General features: G+C 39.7%; 1 protein-coding gene across 3 annotated transcripts; it reads left to right on the top strand.

Moving 5' to 3' along the window:
• The first annotated feature begins 1,461 nt into the window (after positions 1-1,461).
• On the top strand, positions 1,462-19,245 carry LOC141769731 (long-chain-fatty-acid--CoA ligase ACSBG2-like). 3 transcript variants are annotated; one of them, XM_074639107.1, is made up of 15 exons: positions 1,462-1,838; positions 5,914-5,979; positions 6,070-6,179; positions 8,197-8,480; positions 10,244-10,332; positions 11,128-11,248; positions 11,347-11,427; positions 11,554-11,703; positions 12,924-13,091; positions 13,175-13,356; positions 13,576-13,809; positions 15,374-15,591; positions 16,796-16,935; positions 17,021-17,264; positions 17,597-19,245. In XM_074639107.1, the coding sequence occupies exons 2-15, from the start codon at positions 5,924-5,926 to the stop codon at positions 17,686-17,688; spliced, it is 2,169 nt and encodes a 722-aa protein (XP_074495208.1). In that variant the 5' UTR covers positions 1,462-1,838; positions 5,914-5,923; the 3' UTR covers positions 17,689-19,245. The 3 variants fall into 3 exon arrangements, with proteins under 3 accessions (XP_074495208.1, XP_074495210.1, XP_074495209.1); XM_074639109.1 differs by lacking the exon at positions 1,462-1,838 and adding an exon at positions 2,265-2,406; XM_074639108.1 differs by lacking the exon at positions 1,462-1,838 and having other exon boundaries at positions 5,822-5,979.
• Positions 19,246-20,087: the final 842 nt, after the last annotated feature.

Genomic DNA, 20,087 nt, shown 5'->3' with positions numbered 1-20,087 from the left:
TGAATGTAATTAAGTGCATTTACTCAAATGCTGTACTTAAGTACAATTTTGAGGTACTTTACTTGAGTATTTCCATTTTATGCTACTTTATAGTTTTACTCCACTACATTTTGGAGCCAAATATTGTACTTTTTACCCGACTACATTTATTTACATATACCAAATTATTAAGTATGACATATTATTATAGGTTAAGCTACCCAACAGTATATTCGGTAATAAAGATTAGCTCCACCGTTACCAGCTGCAACATTAAAGTGATGAATACGTTAATATATCAATATTTATAATCCAGTAATATAATTTGTGATATTCTGAATCTTTTACTTTTGGTACCTAGAGTATATTTTGATGCTAATACTTTTGTACTTTTACACATACAGTTTAATACAAACAAGAAAAAAAGTCTAATAATAATAAATCAACACATATAAATAACCAAAGAAAAAAAGAAAATTATAATAATAATACAATGACAATAAATAACCAACCCTTCCCTTCCAACATAGTGGATAAGTTAATGATAAAACGAAAGAATATTCAAGACGACTGCAATGTAAATGATTTAAAATGTGTTGACATGTATGTACAGAGTGTTCATTACTTGCGAATGCTTCATTTGTCCAATAGAGACTTTAACTTAACTATGTTATTAAGATAAATAAATAGTAACATACTAAACACATCAAAAATATAGATGTATGTGAGATAACTAACAAGAGGCCCTTTTTCACAGCACCAGTATTTTAATATAACATATCTGTGGTTCTTTCATACTGAGAACCCTGTTTAAAGGCACACAATATAATATTTGTATAATATTTATTACCTGCAGCACTTTTCAAATTGAACCGATTAATCCCCCAACTAACTATCCACAACCTCTGCAGATGGCACGTGCCCAGATGTTAGCAGTGAGGGTCGGAGTCAGGACAGATGTGGTGTGACTGGGTGGTGTGGTTCAGTGACCAACGCGGTGCCCGTGAGTGAGGTAACTGGGTCATTTGAGACCAGCCGGGTTGAACTCTCCCCTATATTTACTTATTAAACAATGTCTGGAACACAGACAAATAGGAAACGAGGGCTGTATTAATGACACCTAACGAGAAGACAGAGTTTGATCTTTGGACATTTATGTACTTATTTAAACCAAGACGTAGATAGAGAGGTGGAAGAATTAAAAGGAGTTTTTAAAGACGCATTTTAGCGTGTATTGCCAACATGTACACATCTCTTTCTTGATGTGTCAATCTGGTTGAAGAAGGTGAGAGTTGCATAAGCTTTGCTCAACTTGAACAACACTTTTTGTTGTTCAAAGTCTCATCTTTCACCTCATAAACCTGAGAGAACTTATCTAGTTTTATCATTAGTTCCTGCCATGCATATCTGATAATGACTTTGACATCATAAGTCGATTTCGGATGATAAGAGCCTCAATAACACCCCGACCTGTTCAACTTTATACTGTTAAATGGTTTTGTCTGTCTGTTGTCTGCTAGTATAATTGATATAAACAATCAGGTTCCTACATGCTGCAGACTGTTTGTGCGTCAGCTTCCAGGTCTTCTTGACCTCTAGGAGTCATAACCTTTGGTCAAGCTTGTTGGTGGATCTTTAACTGGTTGACGCGGCCTTCAGGAGGATTGCGAAAGTCTGGAAAGCTCTTGACGTGAGGCGTGAGTGCAGAGGAAGGTGGTATGCGTTCATGCCTTCTATAGGCTGATATTCTCTCCAGGGGGCAACAGTCGAGCACCTGCGCCGAGCAAAGGTTGATCCTGGTCTGAGACAAGATCCAGGCACCTGATAGCTTCAGTCAATCAGCTCTGTCCCAGGAGAAGGTAGGAAAAGTTTAAATTGAATGCTTTTTGGATGTTACAGTGTGTGTCGTTTGTTAGGATAAGTTGCTATGGTGACTGCATGTCTTGCATGAGGATGATGCACAAAGAAAATATCTGTTTCTCTTTTTCTGCTTCAGCTGAACAGTAAATTAATTTCACCATTTAATTTAAGATTTTAAGGCTGAGAAAAATACACATTAGATGTATTGACAGAAGCGAACTGAATGCTCCAGCCTCCGGGGGTTTGTACTGTATGGTAAATATGTTTTGAGAAAAACACAAGTGACTAAGAGATGGAAATAACCCTCATCTGATGTGAGCAAGCTGCTTGAGCTTTAACTGTTTGGTCAACACAGACGGAGTCGTTCTTTAAATCCCCCGATTGGCTCACATGAAAAACTAAACAAACAGCTGCAAGCATGAGTGGTTTTCTCCTGGATCTCATTCTGACATACTGAGACTAAACATATACTGTATATACTCTGGACTCTTAAGTTTTTCCTATGGGACTGTAGGACTTCTACTAATTTTTTACCAGAAGATTTAACACACACAGTTGTCTTCAAAGGTAACGTCTGCTGTCTGGGTAATGTACAAATCTCCGAGTCATGAATGAAATCGTTGCCACACTGTAGTTTTGTAAGTCGTGTGAACTTTGATCCAGATAATATTTTGACCAAAGTTAAGAACTAGAGGTCAGACTGAGAGTCTGCCTGGTCGACAGATCTTTATCTAATATGATTTTATTACAACTGTATCAGGACATATGTCAGTGAATGTGTGCAACTAAGTACATTTACTCAAGTACTGTAATTAAGTGCAATCTTGAGGTACTTATATCTCTACTCCACTAAATTTCAAAGCGAAATATTACTTAGTATACTTAGAAATAGCACTTTTTACTCCAATACATTTATCTGACAGCTGGAGTTATTTTACTGATTAAGATTTTAAAAACAAAATATATGATACATTTATGAAATATGATATTGTGCTATAGATTAGACTATCCAACAGTATATATAAAGTAATTAAAATGTGCTCCACCGCCACCTGCTGTAACATTAAATTGCTTCTTACGTGTTAAAGCATCAGAAATAATATTCCAATAATTATATGATATATATAATAATAATAAAGTGACCCTTCTGCCCAACATGTACTTTTACTTTAATACTTGAAGTACATTTCACTTTTAATACTTTTACTTAAAGGTCACCTATTATGCAAAATGCACTTTTCCATGTCTTTTAAACATCAATATCTGTCCCCAGTGTGTCTACAGGCCACCATAGTATCATAAAAGACCATCCTCTCTCTTTTTCTCCTCCTCCGTTTGTCCGGAAATGGGTGCAGAAAAAAAAATCGCTTTTTTCCTTGTATCTTGACGTCATTAGAGAATGCAAGTCACGTGAGGGTTTCCTGGTCGAACCAGAGAGAACCTTCAGTAGCTGACCCCGGCCCACAGCGCGTCACTGTCTCTCCTCCTCAACCGAACTTGAGCAAAGTAGCTCCCTACAGTTAGTCTGCAAGAACCAGCAGAACAGGCTTCATGTACTCCCATCATCTAAATATAACATGTTCTTTCACAAAGGCTTTATGTAATTACACTGTTTAAACAGATGATATTTATATATTATATATATTTGATGTCATGCATGTAGCAGATTACAGGTAGTAAATAGTGACTTGTAAGCAACAAAACACATTTCTGTTTCACAGTCAAACTTTATTTGAGTAGACAGATGACAATATTAATTATTCACAGCATTTGTAATCATCTCACCTGTTAGTTAGTTATGATGACATGGTACAGGAGAAAGTCTTCAGCTCTGGTACACTATGGTAAGCTAAGCTCCGGTGGTCTGTAGTCATGGTAACACAGAGACAGCTACTACTGTAAATAATATACCATTAATCTGATCTTCCATACATTTATCTTTTAGCAGAAATAATGAACTGACTACTGTTTCACATCTTCTATTTTCCACCCTGATGGTCGCTGTGTTTACACACCGTGTCATAGCGGTAGCATGTAGCTAACCCGTTAGCATGTAGCTACATGCTAACGGGTTAGCTACATGCTACCGGGTTAGCTTTGTATCTCCATGTAAACAGAGCCATCTGCCCACAGCTGTCTGCTCTCCTCTGGGATGATTCTGTCGGTCATTTCTCACAGATGGATCTGTAAAGACAGACGTAAAACAGAGTGTATGTTTACGGTTTACAGAGTTGATGCATGAGGTAAACACTGAGCTAACTAACAGAGCTATAAACAGCATTATTTACCTGAGAGAAACCGTCAGGAAAACCTGGAATCTGGACCGCAGATGTTCATCATGTGTCGCCGATTTCTGATCAGATTCCTCCGGTAACGTGCGCTGGGTGAAGTTTCTGGTTTATAAACTTTAAAGTGGGTTATAAACTTTATTCTAGCTGCTATCTCTCCACTCGTCAGAGAGAGCTTCTCCGGGAGGGAGGGGGAGGGTGACGCTGTTGTTGAGGACTTTTGATTGACAGAAAACGCTGACCAATCAGAGCAGAGTGGGAGGAGACAGAGGCTACAGACACAGAAATCAGCACTTTTGGAAATGGGCTGAAACAGAGGTTATAGAGACATGCTGGAATGCATGATCTGATTGTTTTTTTGAAAAAAAAACTTCAGAGACATGGTTTGGAGGTGTCTGAGACCTATAATAACTAGTTTAAATGGAGTATAATATGTGACCTTTAAGTGAAATCTTGAGTGTAGGACTTTTCCTTGTAGCAGAGTATTTCTACAGAGCAGTTCTACTTTTTACTTTCTACTTCATCCACTGCTGCTAATGTGTTGTTGTATTTCTACAGATATGTTGAATTGATTGATTTCTTTAGGCAGTTTAGTTATATAAAGGTACAACTTGTGACCATAAAACACAGTAGTTGATTGTTTACACACTAGATGGCATTATTTCACTGTCTACAGTACACACAGCTACAAAGAGCAAGCCCTCAAGCCAAGCTCTTTTCTATTTGACAATATTTACATTTCATCGAGTATGTGAAACGTTGGTTAGTCACTTTGTCAACTTTAAAGCTCCCATATTGTAAAAAGTGAGATTTTCATGTCATTTTTTTTATTATAAAGCAAGTTTAAGTGCTGTATAAATACTATGAAAGTATCGAATCGCTCAACTCACAGCCCGTATTTAGAAACTGAGCCTTTCAAACAAGCTGTCAGGAATTCTGTAACTTTGTTATGTCACAAATCTACAATATATAGACCATGGTTGCGTCTGAAATGCTATTTTAGTACGCTAAAACAGTATGTCAGATTTTTTAGCATGTCGGAAACCTTAGTATGAAACCAGTAGTACGCGAATTGCATACTATTTCCGGTGAAATATTACAGTATGCAACGACACTACAGCGGCATAAATATCCCAAGATGCAATGCAGTATGTTGAACGATGGTACACGTATTGGGTATGTAGTGCATAGTATGTGTTTTTGGATGAAGCCTATGAGAATGACATCAGCTGACAGGAAGTAACCATGGACCCGAGCTGTTGCCTAGCAACACAATTCTGTTGAATTGTTTTTCTTCATGAAAATTCCGTTGAAATATGCTAAAACGGAGCGTTTCAGACAAAGGTTAAATACAGGTATATTCAGGCAGACAGTATGAGAAAAATAAATGTTTTTTATACATTAAAGCATGTAAATATGTTCTAGTAGAATCCCAAAATACATAAAGTATGAACCTGAAAATTAGCATGATACGGGACCTTTAATTAACTGAGCCTTGACTGAGATGCAGTTTATTGTGCTTCCAAGTGTGATAATTTTGGTCAAAGGGTATGAATGCATGCAGATGTCCTGCAATGCCTTCTGGCACAGTATTCAGAGTTTCGACATTTGGCGATGGCGGTCATTGGCTCTGACCTGTTGCAATGACTTTGGTGAGTGTCAGTATAAATGACCAGAGCGGTGCTGTTTCATAATAGTCAATCTTATCTGCGTGGAGGATATCTGAAGTGTTTTATTGCTTATTTAACTTCACGCCCATTGAAGATAGCTTTCTCTGTTTTTCCAGCAAATACGAGATGAGTGTCCACGAGGGTTTGGTTAACAGCAATGGTGTTGCAGTCATGGCTGAGAGGTATGTAGAATGATGCATGTCAAATCTTTATTATCATGTCGATTTGATCCATTTGTTCTATGGATCTAAAAATGATGTTTATATCCACAGCATCTCCACCCAAAAGACCCACTCCACTCTCATCCTCAACGGAGAAGCCACCCCAGCTGAGCTCCATGTAACATCTGAGCTGGAGGAAGCCACTGAAGGACTTTCACTGGGTAAGAGAGCGAGTGCAACGTTACCAGAGAGGAACTAATCTGATGTGAAAAGGGACAATTTCTGAAAACAAGATGCTTTTATACTTATCGGGCTGCTGATTGTAGAGCACAGTGGTTCCCAAAGTGTTTCAGGGCTGTGAGAGAAATGAAATTCTGTTGTCTTTTATTGTGAAATTCTGGATAGTTTTACCTCTTCAGGCCTCTAAAAACGATTGAAATGATACGCAGTGTTGTAGTCAAGACCACCTAAACCGAGACCAAGTCGTGACCAAGACCAGAGTGTATCGAGACAGAGACAAGATCAAGACCAGACCGGTGCGAGTCCCACACTGCATGACACACTTAACGATAACATGTGAAACATGAAAACCAGAGTCACTCCTCAAAATGATCTGAAAGATCCACATTCCCATGAAAACACCCAGAGAAAACAAATGAAGATTCCTCTTCATTCCCCTTTTTTATTGCCAAATATACTGTATATGTGTGTCTAAGTGTACCGTGAGAAAGGTCTAGATAAAATAATCAAACGGTATCGCAGAGGTGAATTTTATGTGTGGGGATTTTCCTTTATTTTCTATGAGCAAACAAATACAAACTAACACTGAGGAGCTGAAATCAACTTAATCATCTTTATTCAACCCTCCGTTTTTGTTTTGTGCGTCAGGTTATTGGTTGCATGTGAAGCAGCAAGTTGATATGATGATACAATCTGAGAAGGCTGCATCACTCTTTAGGTAAACATACGTCTTGTAACACGTACAACCAGTGGAAGAGAGCCGTGAATAGACATTATGTCGCTTTAAAAGGTCAAAGGCCAAAAAAAGCCACTACTACTACTAGCAGCTGCATGAAGGGCAAGATACTTATGCAGTGCATTAAATCAGCAGGATTGTCAAGTAAACAAAACAAAAAGAACATTTAGAAAGCTCTTCAAATGACACCCCAAAACAAACATTTAACCCTCAAACTGGACTCAGAGAACTCCCCTCGTTGTTAGCTGCAGGTTTGGCGTTCAGATGGATCATTATTTTGTACTTGTTGTCACTCAGAGTTCATTGTTTTTTGCGTTTTTTAAAGTCCGAGAGGCTGTAAACAGCTGGGTAGCTGAAATTTAAAGGGAAATAGCAGCATGTGTTTGTGGATTATATAACCAAGGACAATGAAAAATGGAAAAATAAGGAAGAAGATCGATAACATGTTAAGAAGTAGAGTGATCTGAACCAGTCTGATGGTCTGGTGCGTCTGAAAAGCCTTGTGGGTGTTTTTAGATGCAGTAAAGAGGCTATTGTGTCAAAATCACATGTTCCACTGTATCACATGATGCACCGAGGTCTTTGAAAAGTTTGTGACCTTTAATGAAAACAATTGTTTTAAAAGCAGACGGAAGTTTGGATATTAGACTGGAAGTACTTACTGTACAGCCACATGAAAATGCACCTCAGAGTCAAAGAGGTGTAACGATAGCTCGGGGGCTAACGTGTTACATGTTTTAGGAGTTTTTGCAGGGAGCTGACAGCATGGTAAAAACAGATTTTTCCTTTTTTGCAGAAGACCAAACAAACATTTAGCAAAAGGAAGGAACAAATGAATCCATAACAGCCTACTGTAGAGTTTTAGCAGACTGGTGATGGCGGAAAAGAAAATAACATTAAGTACAATAAAAAAAAGATTAAAAGCAGGGCTTTATAGCTACACAAACAAACTACAAAACTTACAAAGCAGTATTGTGTCTGTGTTATTTGATGCTCTCACCAACTTCCTCTAACCAAACCTGATTGGTAGGTATTGACATTCCTGGTTTGTCTCAGGTGACAGTATAGCCGTCACACGTTCACCGTACAATCTGCAAATCCTGTTGCATTGACACATCAGGAGAGCGTCCTCCAGAGATGTCTGCAGTCCTCAAACACACCCGACTCTTCTTCTAACGCTTGCTGTGTCTCGGTGCGGTGCAGGGAACTTAACTTGTCATTAATGGCGGGTAAATACAGCTGCCCTTGTTGTCCCAATACAGAAGAGCCCAAGGCAGTTCCCTTGTTGGCGAATTTGCCTCCTGCACGTCTGGCCCCAGCTGACCAGCTATGGTGCACCAGCAGAGACAAGGCGGTCAAGCTGAGGATGGAGGGCTCGGGTCCGGCCTCGGAGACTCCCCGGACCGTCCATCAGCTGTTCCAGGACACAGTGGAGACGTTCGGGGATTTTCCAGCCTTGGCTTCCAAAGCAGGGGGCCGGTGGGTGACCCTGACGTGGAGGCAGTACTACGATCAGTGCCGGGCCGCAGCTAAGAGTTTCCTCAAGGTTTGTTTGTTCTGCAAATTGACTTGTTCTGCATATATTGTACAAACAAACTATACTGTTATTACAGTACAATCAGGAAATACTTTGGCAGTGGCACATTTGTTTTTAGTTCTCCAGTCCAGCACATTAGCTTTTGAATGAAACATTAACTGTGTTAAGGTGTCTGGTAACAATTTATAATAAACATCATTTATAAACAGTAAATTGATAATTAATTAAACTTACTTAATAGTTATTTTACTATTAACAAACTGAAATGATAATAATGTTTACTGATTATTAGTAATGATATCATTTCTAATATTGTATCATTAGTTTGTGTAATATGACATAATTAGTTTATAAATCATATATTGTATCATAGCTGATGAGAGTTGAAAACAATTACACTCTGATTACATTAGTAAACTATTTATTAACAGTTTATTGTTGCACACATTATACCATTTTATATACTATATTAAGTATTTAATAAAAAATGTAAAACATCTATAAACATTACATACTGTAGATGGATGGACCAGAAACCAATTATTAACCACTGACAAAATATTAACTATTTATCTAAATAATGTTTATAGACACTTTACAAAGTATTTATTTACCATTTAACAAAGGTATTATAATCATGAGTTGCAACTTTATAACATCCATCCAAATAATGTTTATAGACGGTTTACAAACCAATTATTAAAAGTCCTACAAATATCTATCTATGTAATATTTATAGATGTTTTACAGACAATTTCTTTAAGGTTTACAAATAATATCTTAATCATTCAACCATACTTATATATTATATATATATAGAGTATATAAAATCTTATGTGTGTAACAATAAACTGTTAAAATTACATAAATTATAGCATTACTAATATTTAGTAAACATTTTTAATTATCATTTTGTTGTTTGTTAACAGTAAAATAACTAAGTTTAATTAATCAATTTACCATTTATAAATTATGTTTTTTATAAAGTGTTACCAGTTGTCATTTAGCTTTAATTTAAGGGTGTTTACATCCGTTTTGGGTCAACTGTGAAAGAGTTGTAGCCTATTTTTATACAAACTGTAGTCCTATGTACATATGTATATGTGCATATTACATATATAACAAACTTTAAAAGGAACTAAGTGGACAAGTTGCCATAAGGTCATCATTTTTGATAAAACGACCCAAAGACAGACACTCATCTTTAACAGTGATGATCTTCCAGACTTTTACTGCAGCCATCTGCAGCACATACATAACCTGTTGGGAAGTAAAAAGGTCTTGGTTTGCTGTGTTTATATGTTTAGAATCATTATTCTCCTAAAACTGGAGGACTAGGGTTAAAAACATGCTACAAATTCTGCACCCAATATGAATATGAACACCCTTAAACACCCTTAAAGCCATCAAGTCATACTCCAAAGAAACACTCCACTACAGTATATATTACTTTCTGCCTGCACTGTATGTAATATCCTACATTTGTGCATTGCACATGGAGTATATTACAGGTATTACAAGCTCCACAACACCTTCAGCTCCTGTTTGCACCTGTTTTGTAAACAGTACCTCAGTATTTCCTCCCTGCTCCCACTGCGTCCTCGGTGGTGTGAAAATTAACACTTGGGTGTGTGAAATTCACAGCTTGTGTTACGTCTACTGTTTCATGAGGCGGAGTGGCTTTTGAAACTACATGTAGGTCAAGAGTAATGGAGGCACTGTGCTACTGTGTCATTAAAGATACATGCAACAATAACTTGTCTTCTTTTTAGTTGGGGCTGGAGCGTTTCCATGGCGTGGGGATCCTGGGATTCAACTCACCCGAATGGTTCATCTCAGACGTCGGCTGCATCTTTGCCGGGTAAGATCACATTTAATTGAGCTGAGAGAGATTAAATTCCATGTTGACCCGTAGAGATGCCTCAGCATTGTTTCACCTGACGCTGCACTTTTATCTCTGGCCATGCTTATCTCAAAACTCATCTCTGTGTCCCCGCCCGCACGCCTGTTTTAAATTCTCAGGAGGCCGAATGTGCGTGTTAAGCTTGAATCCAGCCGTTGTCCTCAGATGAATGCATATCATTTAACGTGTGTAGTTAATGCAACTATTCAAAGACTTAAATGTATTGAGTCACGCAGATCCACATACAAAAACATGTTATTTTGTAACTTTAATTCCTGCAGTAGATGAGATATCCAGTAAAATAAAAGTATAAAATAAAAATCATTAAAGCTGCCGTCGGTAACTTTGAGCAAATGTGATAAAAAAGTTATTTTTATAAACCTGTCACTATATCCTGACAGTTTTGCATGAGACATGTTCCTCTTCCAGTGTCCTCCGGTGCTCCTAATTCGGTTGTTTAAAAATGCCATTTAGGTTGTTTCGAGGATAAAATCTTTATTTACGGTTTGATTGTCGCATTATTCTTGTGTTATCTGTCTTATGTTTGTCACTCATTGTCAATGCTGCCTATTTTGGCCAGGAGTTTTCCTGGTTAAACTATAAGGTTTAAAGAAAAAAAAAGAAGAATGAATGAATATATAAAATAGTAACTTCAGTCATTTCTGCTCAGTCTCTGAAAAATTATTTGTGATACAAACTGTTGGCAAATGAGCAAAATACACAGTGAATCATGCAAGGAAATTTGTGCCGTAGGGGCCTGGCAACTGGAATTTACACCACCAACTCGCCCGAAGCTTGTCGCTATGTGGCTGAGAGCTGTGAGGCCAACATCATGGTTGTGGAAAACCAGAAACAGCTCGACAAAATCCTGCAGGTCAGGAGCTTTATTAGAGCGCCTGTATTGACTATTTGCAAAGATTAAAAAAAAATGTGTCCTCACATGCCTTTGTTTCATTTTGTCTTTCCCAACAGGTTAAAGATCAACTACCTCACCTGAAAGCTATTGTCCAGTATAAAGGCGAGCTGAAGCAGAAAGCACCATTCCTGTATACAGTACGTTCACTCAGCAAACACTGAACTCAAACGTGTTAAAGTGCACTACAGTACAGTACTGTTGTTCAGTACAGTTCAGTCTGGATTTAGACACACTTTTTTTATATAATCTCTTAATTTGTGTAGTGGGCAGAGTTCATGAAGCAGGGAGAGGACGTACCTGACGAGCAGCTGGATGCTGTGATTGACAGTCTTCGGGTCAACGAGTGCTGTACTCTCATCTTCACATCTGGAACCACTGGCAACCCTAAAGGAGTCATGTTGAGCCATGACAATGTGAGTTATCTAGACAAATTACTTTCCCTTTTGTGGCTTTTATTGTTTTAACTTTTTATATGTTATTCCTTGTTAGGGCTGAATTGATTGTTTTCATTATCGATTAATATAATATAATTTAGATTATTAAAAAAGTAAAACAATCTGTGAAAAACTGCACATCACAACTTCCCAGAGCCCAACATAAAATCTTCAAATGTCTTGTTTTGTTCGACCAAAAGCCCAAAACACAATGATGTTCAATTTATAATGATATATGACAAAGAAAAGCAGCAAATTATTTCCTTTGAGAAGCTGGAACCCGATAATGTCTGGCAATTCTTTGCTATTTTTGCTTGTCTGAAACCTTTACTTAGACATGTTAGGCTTTTTGAATGTGAAAGAGATTGTGATTAAAGTAAAATAAAGTAATAAATAAATAGCGATTATGGTCACATAAGGTAGAAAACAGCATGTGACATGTATATAAACACGAAAATAATACATAATATGTTAGACAGAGGTAAGTTTAAATGAAAGGTAATAGTAAAATCGACAAAAACATGAACACAGCTGAATAAAAGGAAGTTGGTGTGTTTGTGGTTTCTGCGTTGAGAAGAGTTTTACTGCAGGCCTTGATCGATATTTAGATTAATAGTAGGAATAACAGACATTTTCCTAAACCAGACTTTTGGGAGCATTTTAGCACCATCAATTAAGTGTTTGTTTATGTAAATGGAAAGAAGAAGAGGACCCAACATGGAGCCCTGAGGAACTCCAGAAACTGCTACAACATATATTTTTTCTAACGCATCAAATACTATCTTGCAGCACTTTTATTACAAAACTCACTTTTTTCCTGCCTCCCTCAAGAGAATTTTTTTTCAAATAAAATAAAAATCTATAAAGTTATTGATCCCAACCTTTTCACTGCCATATGTGGGGCGGTCCCCGAGGACTTAAAGATCACAGCTAACCCAGCTGCAGTTGTTGCCTCCTCTACATTGCTTGCTTGATGACGGATTCTCCTCAAATGGAAAAACCACTGCACCGCCATCTCATAAACGCTAGCTGGTGGATGTAAAGATACACCGCAGACAGCTAAACCATACTACTATTGGCTACATTTTATAAGATACCGATAAGAGCCTGTTGTTCGCAGACTTGTTTTGTGAAAATTAAAGAAAAATATTTGAATAAAAAACTCTGTTTTGACTCCTCTCCCATTTTTTAATGTGCAGCTGACATGGACAGTCCACACGGCATCTTCCATGCTCAGTTTTAAACCCGCTGAGGAGGTCGTGGTCAGTTACCTGCCGCTCAGCCACGTGGCAGCCCAGCTCGTTGACATTTGGTTGGGTGTTCGTTTTGCCATGACCACCTACTTTGCAGAGCCAGACGCCCTCAAGGTAAGGATGCCTACTGTTGTATAAACACAGAATTAATAATGAAGGTCTCCTATTTTGACTATAATCTTCAATAATTTTCCCAGGGCTCCTTAGTAAACACACTGAAAGAAGCTCGTCCAACTTGTTTCCTGGGGGTTCCTCGTGTGTGGGAGAAGATGCAGGAGAAGATGAGAGCTACGGTGGCCAAGGTGTCCCCAATGAAGAGGGCAATCGGCGCCTGGGCCAAGTCCATCGGCCTGCAGTACAACTACAGTGTCATGAGCGGGTGAGACAGCAGCAAAGATGCTTTGTTAGAATTCATGATAGTATGCTAACATTTGCTAATTAGCAGTAAACTCAAAGTACAGCTCAGGCTGATGGGAATGACATTAGCTCTGCGTGCTTGGCGCTAGATGAAAGGTCAGTGGGCCCAGTTTTTAATTCCTAACAAATCTTTACTTCAAACATAACGGGTGTAAATTTGACTTTATCTTTTGGGTTACAGGGAGAATCGGGTGCCGTGGGGCTTCATGCTGGCTAATAATCTGGTCTTGAAGAAGGTCCGTGATGCACTGGGCTTAGACCGCTGCAGGTTCTGCTTCACGGGCGCCGCCCCCATCACCAAAGAGACTCTGGAGTACTTCATGAGCCTGAACATCCCTTTGTTGGAGCTATACGGCATGAGTGAAAGCTCCGGCCCGCACGCCCTCTCCAGTGACACTGAATACCGCATGACAAGGTCAGCAGCAGCAATGCATTATGGAACGTGTCAACTATAATTAAAAATGTGTTAGAATGCTACGAGATGCTGTGACAACCTGTAATTTTCTCTCCAGTGAACATTTTACTTGAAAGGGAACTCCACAGATTTTACACATTGAGGCAGCGCCGGGTCGGTTGGTTGAAGACTACAAGTTTGAAAATGAAAAAATCTGGCAGTGTGGCGTTAGAAAGAAGTGAGCTTACCAGACGTCTGTAGCCCACTCCTTAGCTCTGAGTCTGTGTCAGTGGGGGTCCCGAGCCATGTTGATGAGGCCAGATGCAGATGGGAAGAAACTGCTCTTCTTGTGGGTCATGAGGTTTTGGTCCTGATGGACCGCAGCCTCCCGCCAGAGGGAAGTGATTCAAAGAGTTTGTGTCCAGGGTGTGAGGGGTCGGCTACAATCTTTCCTGCCCGCCTCAGGGTCCTGGAGGCCTACAGGTCCTGGAGGGATGACAGAGCCAGCCCTTGTCCTTGGCTGTAGCAGCAGCGTACGGGATAGTGATCAAGGAGGTGAAGATGATGGCAGTGTAGAGGAGCACCATCATTGTCCATTGCAGGTTGAACTTCTTCAGCTGCCGCAGGAAGTACATCCTCTGTTGTGCTTTTTTGATGAGGGTGCTGATGTTCAGCTCCCATTTGAGGTCCTGGGTGATGATGTAGCCCAGCAAGCAGAAGGACTCCACAGTGTTGACTGGGGAGTCACACAGGGTGATGGGGGCGGGTGGTGCTGCATTCTTCCCTCAAATCCTCAACCATTTCCAGTGTCTTAAGAGCGTTTAGCTCTAAGTTGTTCTGACCGCACCAGGTCATCAGATAGTCACTTGTAGGCAGACTCCTCCCCACCAGAGATGAACCCAATGAGGGTGGTGTCATCTATGAACTTCACGAGCTGGACGGACTGATGACTGGAGGTGCAGCCGTTGGTGTACAGGGAGAAGAGCAGAGTGGAAAGAACGCAGCCTTGAGGGTAACCAGTTCAGTGCTGAAGGTCTGGGACTCTGAGACGTGTTTCCCCAGCTTCAGTCTGTCATCCACCTGCAGGTGTAGTTGTGCACGTTCAGCTGAGAGAGTTTGTCCTGCAGCAGAGTTGGGATGATGGTTAACTAATATCTGGTGAAGTCCATGTGACGTTTTGCACGAGTGTCTGATGTTTCCTAACTACAGTGTGCAACATCTTCCTACAGTATTTGGGATGTGTTTGTTCCAGTTTTGTGCCCATAATAAAATCTAACAATTTTCTTTTAATCCTGTTGTCTAAAGCACTTTGGGCTTCATCTTTGCATGAACAGTGCTATACAAATAAAGTTATTATTATTATCTTTATTATAGTCTGACTCACCGGATGTAGACTGTGGGTATAAGTCTGCCATTGGCCGTGTAGCATTCTCCTCCCTCTCCACTATCTGAGCTATATCATTTGCAAGGGCACAGTCGCTGCACCCTGTGCTTAGTAGGGGTGCGGTTGTAGTGCAACTTTAGTCAGGTCAGCTCAGGTCAGGTCTAAATGAGCCTGTTGTTGACTTCTGATTTGTCTCTCCAGCTGTGGAAAAGTGATGCCGGGCTGCAAGACGAAGCTTGAGAACCCAGATGAGGACGGGAGTGGAGAGATCTGTTTCTGGGGTCGGCACGTTTTCATGGGCTACCTGGACATGCCGGAAAAAACAATAGAGGCTCTCGACGACGACGGCTGGCTGCACTCTGGAGATCTGGGACGACACGACCAGAATGACTTCCTGTACATCACAGGAAGGATCAAAGGTGAGCTGCAGTCCCTGTGGAGGGGCCCAAAGGACTATAGCCTACTACCTAACTGTATATAAAGTAGTTAAAACAATATTGACCTCCACCAGCTACAACAGTAAAATGCTGCGTACACTTTGATGCATCAGTATTAAAATGAATCTGTTAATATCATATCTGACTTTTAACATTGCATCCTGGCTCTAGCACTTAAGTGTCAAAAGCAAGACAACGCTTTCCAAAGTAGTCAAACTGGAAAGTACAATTACAGGCTGCAAACAAGCACCACTAATCTACTGCCCTCGGGGCAAAGGTGCAGAGTACCCTGTGCAAAGAAAAAAATCTATTAAAAATTGTTTGTTTCTGTTGCCATAAAATATCTTAATCAGTAAGGACAGACACTTATTGAAGCCAGCTTGCTACCTCTGCACACAGCACGTTATACCTATTTATAGAACCTTGATTCAGTCCTCACCATCGAGTACCTGCTGCTCCTTTTAATGGAGCTTCTATTGTGTTTTTATGTAAATGTGTTTTAATGTGTCCTGTCTGGATGTGTTATGATAATGTAGCCTGCCCTTTTTAATAGCAGATTCTGCACATGCAAACCAAAGACAAATTTCTGTCTTTTGCACTTAAAAAGTAAACAACAAAGGTTATTTCTATTCTATTATATTACATATAGAATAGAAATAGCCTTTGTTGTAGTACTTTTCTGCAAAATAAATAGCTTTACTTTTGATACTTTTACTACAATTTGCTGAAAATACTTCTGTACTTTTACTTAAGTAAGAATGCTGCAGGACTTGAATTTGTAACAGAGCATTTTTACATTGTTGTATTGGTATCTGAGTACATTTTAAGTACTGATAACTTAAAGTACTTAACAATGAGAAAATGGAACAAATGAGTGCACTTTTTTAGGACAATAATCTGATGCTAAAACACATTCTCTGCATTACATTTTTTTACATTTAGATTTTATTTTAGATTAGTTTGTAGTGAAAGGAAGTGGGGGTGGTAACTTGATGATAACTGAATATTTTTCCACTGCTGGTCGTGCTTAAAAAGAAAAAAATGTGCACATAAAATCCAGGAAAACGACACAATGCAGTGTTTAGTCAAAAATGTAGAAGGTTGTTGTGTTTAATTATAACATTTCACTCTGAACATTGTCTAACAGGTGACACACTTTTAAAACTAAACTGTCTATTTTGAACAGAACTGATCATCACCGCCGGTGGAGAGAACATCCCTCCCGTGCCCATCGAGGACTCAGTGAAGGCCGAGGTGCCCATCATCAGCAACGCCATGCTGCTCGGAGACAAGCTGAAGTTCCTATCCATGATGCTCACGCTCAAAGTAACCGGGCCTCCATCCCCGCACACAGTCACAGCTAATGAATAAATAAAACAAACACAATAATGACCCATCTCTGTTTCCACAGTGCGTCGTGGACGACAACGGCGAGCCCACGGACGAGCTGACCCCCGAGGCTTTGAGCTTCTGCCAACAGCATGGCGTCACGACGACCAAGGTGTCAGAGATAATAGCCAATAAGGAGCCAGCTATCTACAAAGCCATTCAGGAAGGCGTAGAGCGCGCCAACGCCAGAGCCACCTCCAACGCCCAGAAGATCCAGAAGTGGGTGTTACTGGAGCGAGACTTCTCCGTCGAAGGAGGAGAACTGGGTGAGTTGCATTGTTTTGCTTCCTCCTTTTGGTATTAAAACTGGAGCAAAGGTCGGCACACAACACTATTATCATTTATGTAGTCACTACAGCTGTTAACAGAGTTTAATCAGCTTTTTATCAAGGTCATGTCCTGATCAGACAAGCCTTGTGACTGTGCCACATGCCAGACAACATTCCAGTAAAGTTTGTTTGATAGCGATCAAATCCCTCGGAAACATCTTTAAAGCTCCTGAAATGTCGTCACTGTGTGGGTGTCACTCAGCACAGACTTCAGCTTGACATTTATATTGAATTAACCTGTTTTTTTCTTTTTTTAAATGTCTGTGCAGGACCCACCATGAAACTGAGGAGGCCCATTGTTGTGAAGAAGTACCAGGAGACGATAAACGAATTGTATGCAGTGGCCGCAGAAAGACCGTAGACTGTACTGCACGGAGATGAGATAATGCTGACGACAGGCGGCCGTGACAAACCTGCAGGGCATGTTTATGAACATTGTGTTGTGCCCAGACGTCATGTTCAGAAATACATAGATCTCTTTTCACCTGAATGTTACAGGTGCAAAAGAGGTTTATAATTTAAAGGGGAGGAATCTTGATTCTGATTGCATTTACAGGACCAGTGTGTCGGATTTAGGGGGATTTATTGGCAGAAATGGAATATAATATTCATGAAACTAAGAATCGTGTTTTCATTCGCTTAGAATGAGCCCTTCATATCTACATAGGGAGCGGGTCCTCTTCCACAGAGTCCGCCATGTTGCTCCGCCATGTTTCTACAGTAATGCAGAATGGACAAACGGTTACGTTACCTGAAGGCCACCGTGGTTCTCCAACATGCTTGTAAAGGGAGGGGTGAGCGGCAAGCGCCCAGGAAGAGCGCCGGGCTTTGAAGCAAATTTTCATAGTGGCCAAATGGCGGAATTACAACTTCCGTGTCCGTCACGTGATGCCATTGGGCCCAAAAATACTTTTTTCCTATAGACTTACATTGGGAAAGAAACATCTGTGAATCAGCGGATAATTATTTTTCAGGTGAATCAGCTTCCTAGCACGAACACTTGAATAGCCCTTATTTAAATCATTAGGTCCTAAAAGTTGTAAAATGAACTAATAGCTGAATCCAGAGTTATTTCCCTTCCTCCGTTCATGTGAATGAGACCCAGTCCGAGGCTGGACCGAGGGCTGGGAGGCGGAGTTAAAGGAAACGCTAGTGCTTTTGCTCTATGGGCCAAATAGATGCAGAATTACGTCAGAAGATCCGGGTAATTTATCACTCGCCAGTTGAGCCATTTTGCCAAGTTTCTTTCTTTATACATCCATGGTGAGCAGAGGGGTATTCAGTTGGTTGCAATCTGCAACCTCACCGCTAGATGCCACTAAATCCTACACACTGGTCCTTTAATGGAATAAAGGTTTGTGCTATGTTTTAATGTTTCTGTTGTCTGTTTTGAGTCGATATTTAAGCTGTTAAATGTACATACGGTTTCACTGCAGCTGTGCACGTTTTGTAAATAAAACATCCAAATCGGAGCCAAATCCCGCCATTTACTGTTGGCACATACAGGCAAATTGTATGCCATCACATTGTGAAACACAGGATGGTGTCTGTTGTCATTTTTACAGTTTGTGATCCACTGTGGCCAAGATGAAACTCTCCTGTCTTGGTCATAAGCAGCAATATCTATTTAAAGATTTTACCGCATTAATTGCCAGTGTTCATGTTGTGAGATAATCAGCATAGAAAAGGTGCAGACATCCAAGAGTGGATGGAGGTTATGTCTGAATAGATATGTCTATAGTAAGATTATAAGAATATCAATAGTTTAATCATTTCTACAATCACAAATGCAAATTTTAAAGCATACATTTTAATTTGTGCTCCTCCATGTACGGTTTGACAAAAATGTAAATGTTTATTTTAAGATGTTCCATGATTGTCAATAAAAAAAGTGAGTGATTTGGACAAATTGACCAAACCTGTTTCAAAAGTGTGTATTTTCTTTTTTTTAAATACATTTTAAAATCATCACTTTTTTATTTAGTGAATGTGTAGGCTACAGTGTATATCGGACAGATCTGAACTACTTCTATGCTATTTATTTACTTATATTATTCAGCAAATGTTTGGCATTTTGCTTGATTAATGACGTAAGATATAAACTATCAATTATCAAAATATATGGTTAAATATTTGATAAGTGTTTCAGCATTTAAAAAAATGACGTACCATTACCACAAATTTTCAATTTGCCCAATACTTTGGTTTATGATGAAATACCTGCAAAATTATTATTTATTTGTGTTAGCAAATATTAGTATGCTAAGGTCTGTGCATACATACTAGCACGCTAAACTAAGATGTTGAACATGGTAAACATAAAAATATCAGCATAGTGTAGGCTACTAACGTTAGCTGTTAGTTCACATTTAGAGTAACTGTCCCAGAGAGATATTTGTTTTTACAGCCAGTACACAGAAACATACATAGCAACAACACATAGCCGCTAGCCTGCTAAACATCAGCATTTTAGCTTTAACTTTATTAAAGGGACTATTTGTAACTTTTGAAGCATATAAATGTAGCGGGTCGCCACACATGCGCGTTCGCATATGCGCGCTCGCGTGTGGCTGGAGCCTCGTCTCCGCTGCCTGCTCTCCTTCACTCAGACAGCGCGCGCGTCCTCGCTGTCTCGCTCCACCTCTAGACGTGAACGCGCGCTCACTCCTCACTGCAGAAGAGTTAGTTTAGCTCTGAGAATATCTAGTGAATGCACAGGGGACGTTTGTGCAGAAATAAATGCTGCAGCTCCTCCAGACC

The sequence above is a fragment of the Sebastes fasciatus genome, chromosome 6 (assembly GCF_043250625.1).
Source record: "Sebastes fasciatus isolate fSebFas1 chromosome 6, fSebFas1.pri, whole genome shotgun sequence".
Lineage (NCBI taxonomy): Eukaryota > Metazoa > Chordata > Actinopteri > Perciformes > Sebastidae > Sebastes > Sebastes fasciatus.
The sequence above is the reverse complement of the archived record's forward strand: the minus strand, read 5'-3'. Positions and strand labels throughout refer to the sequence as shown.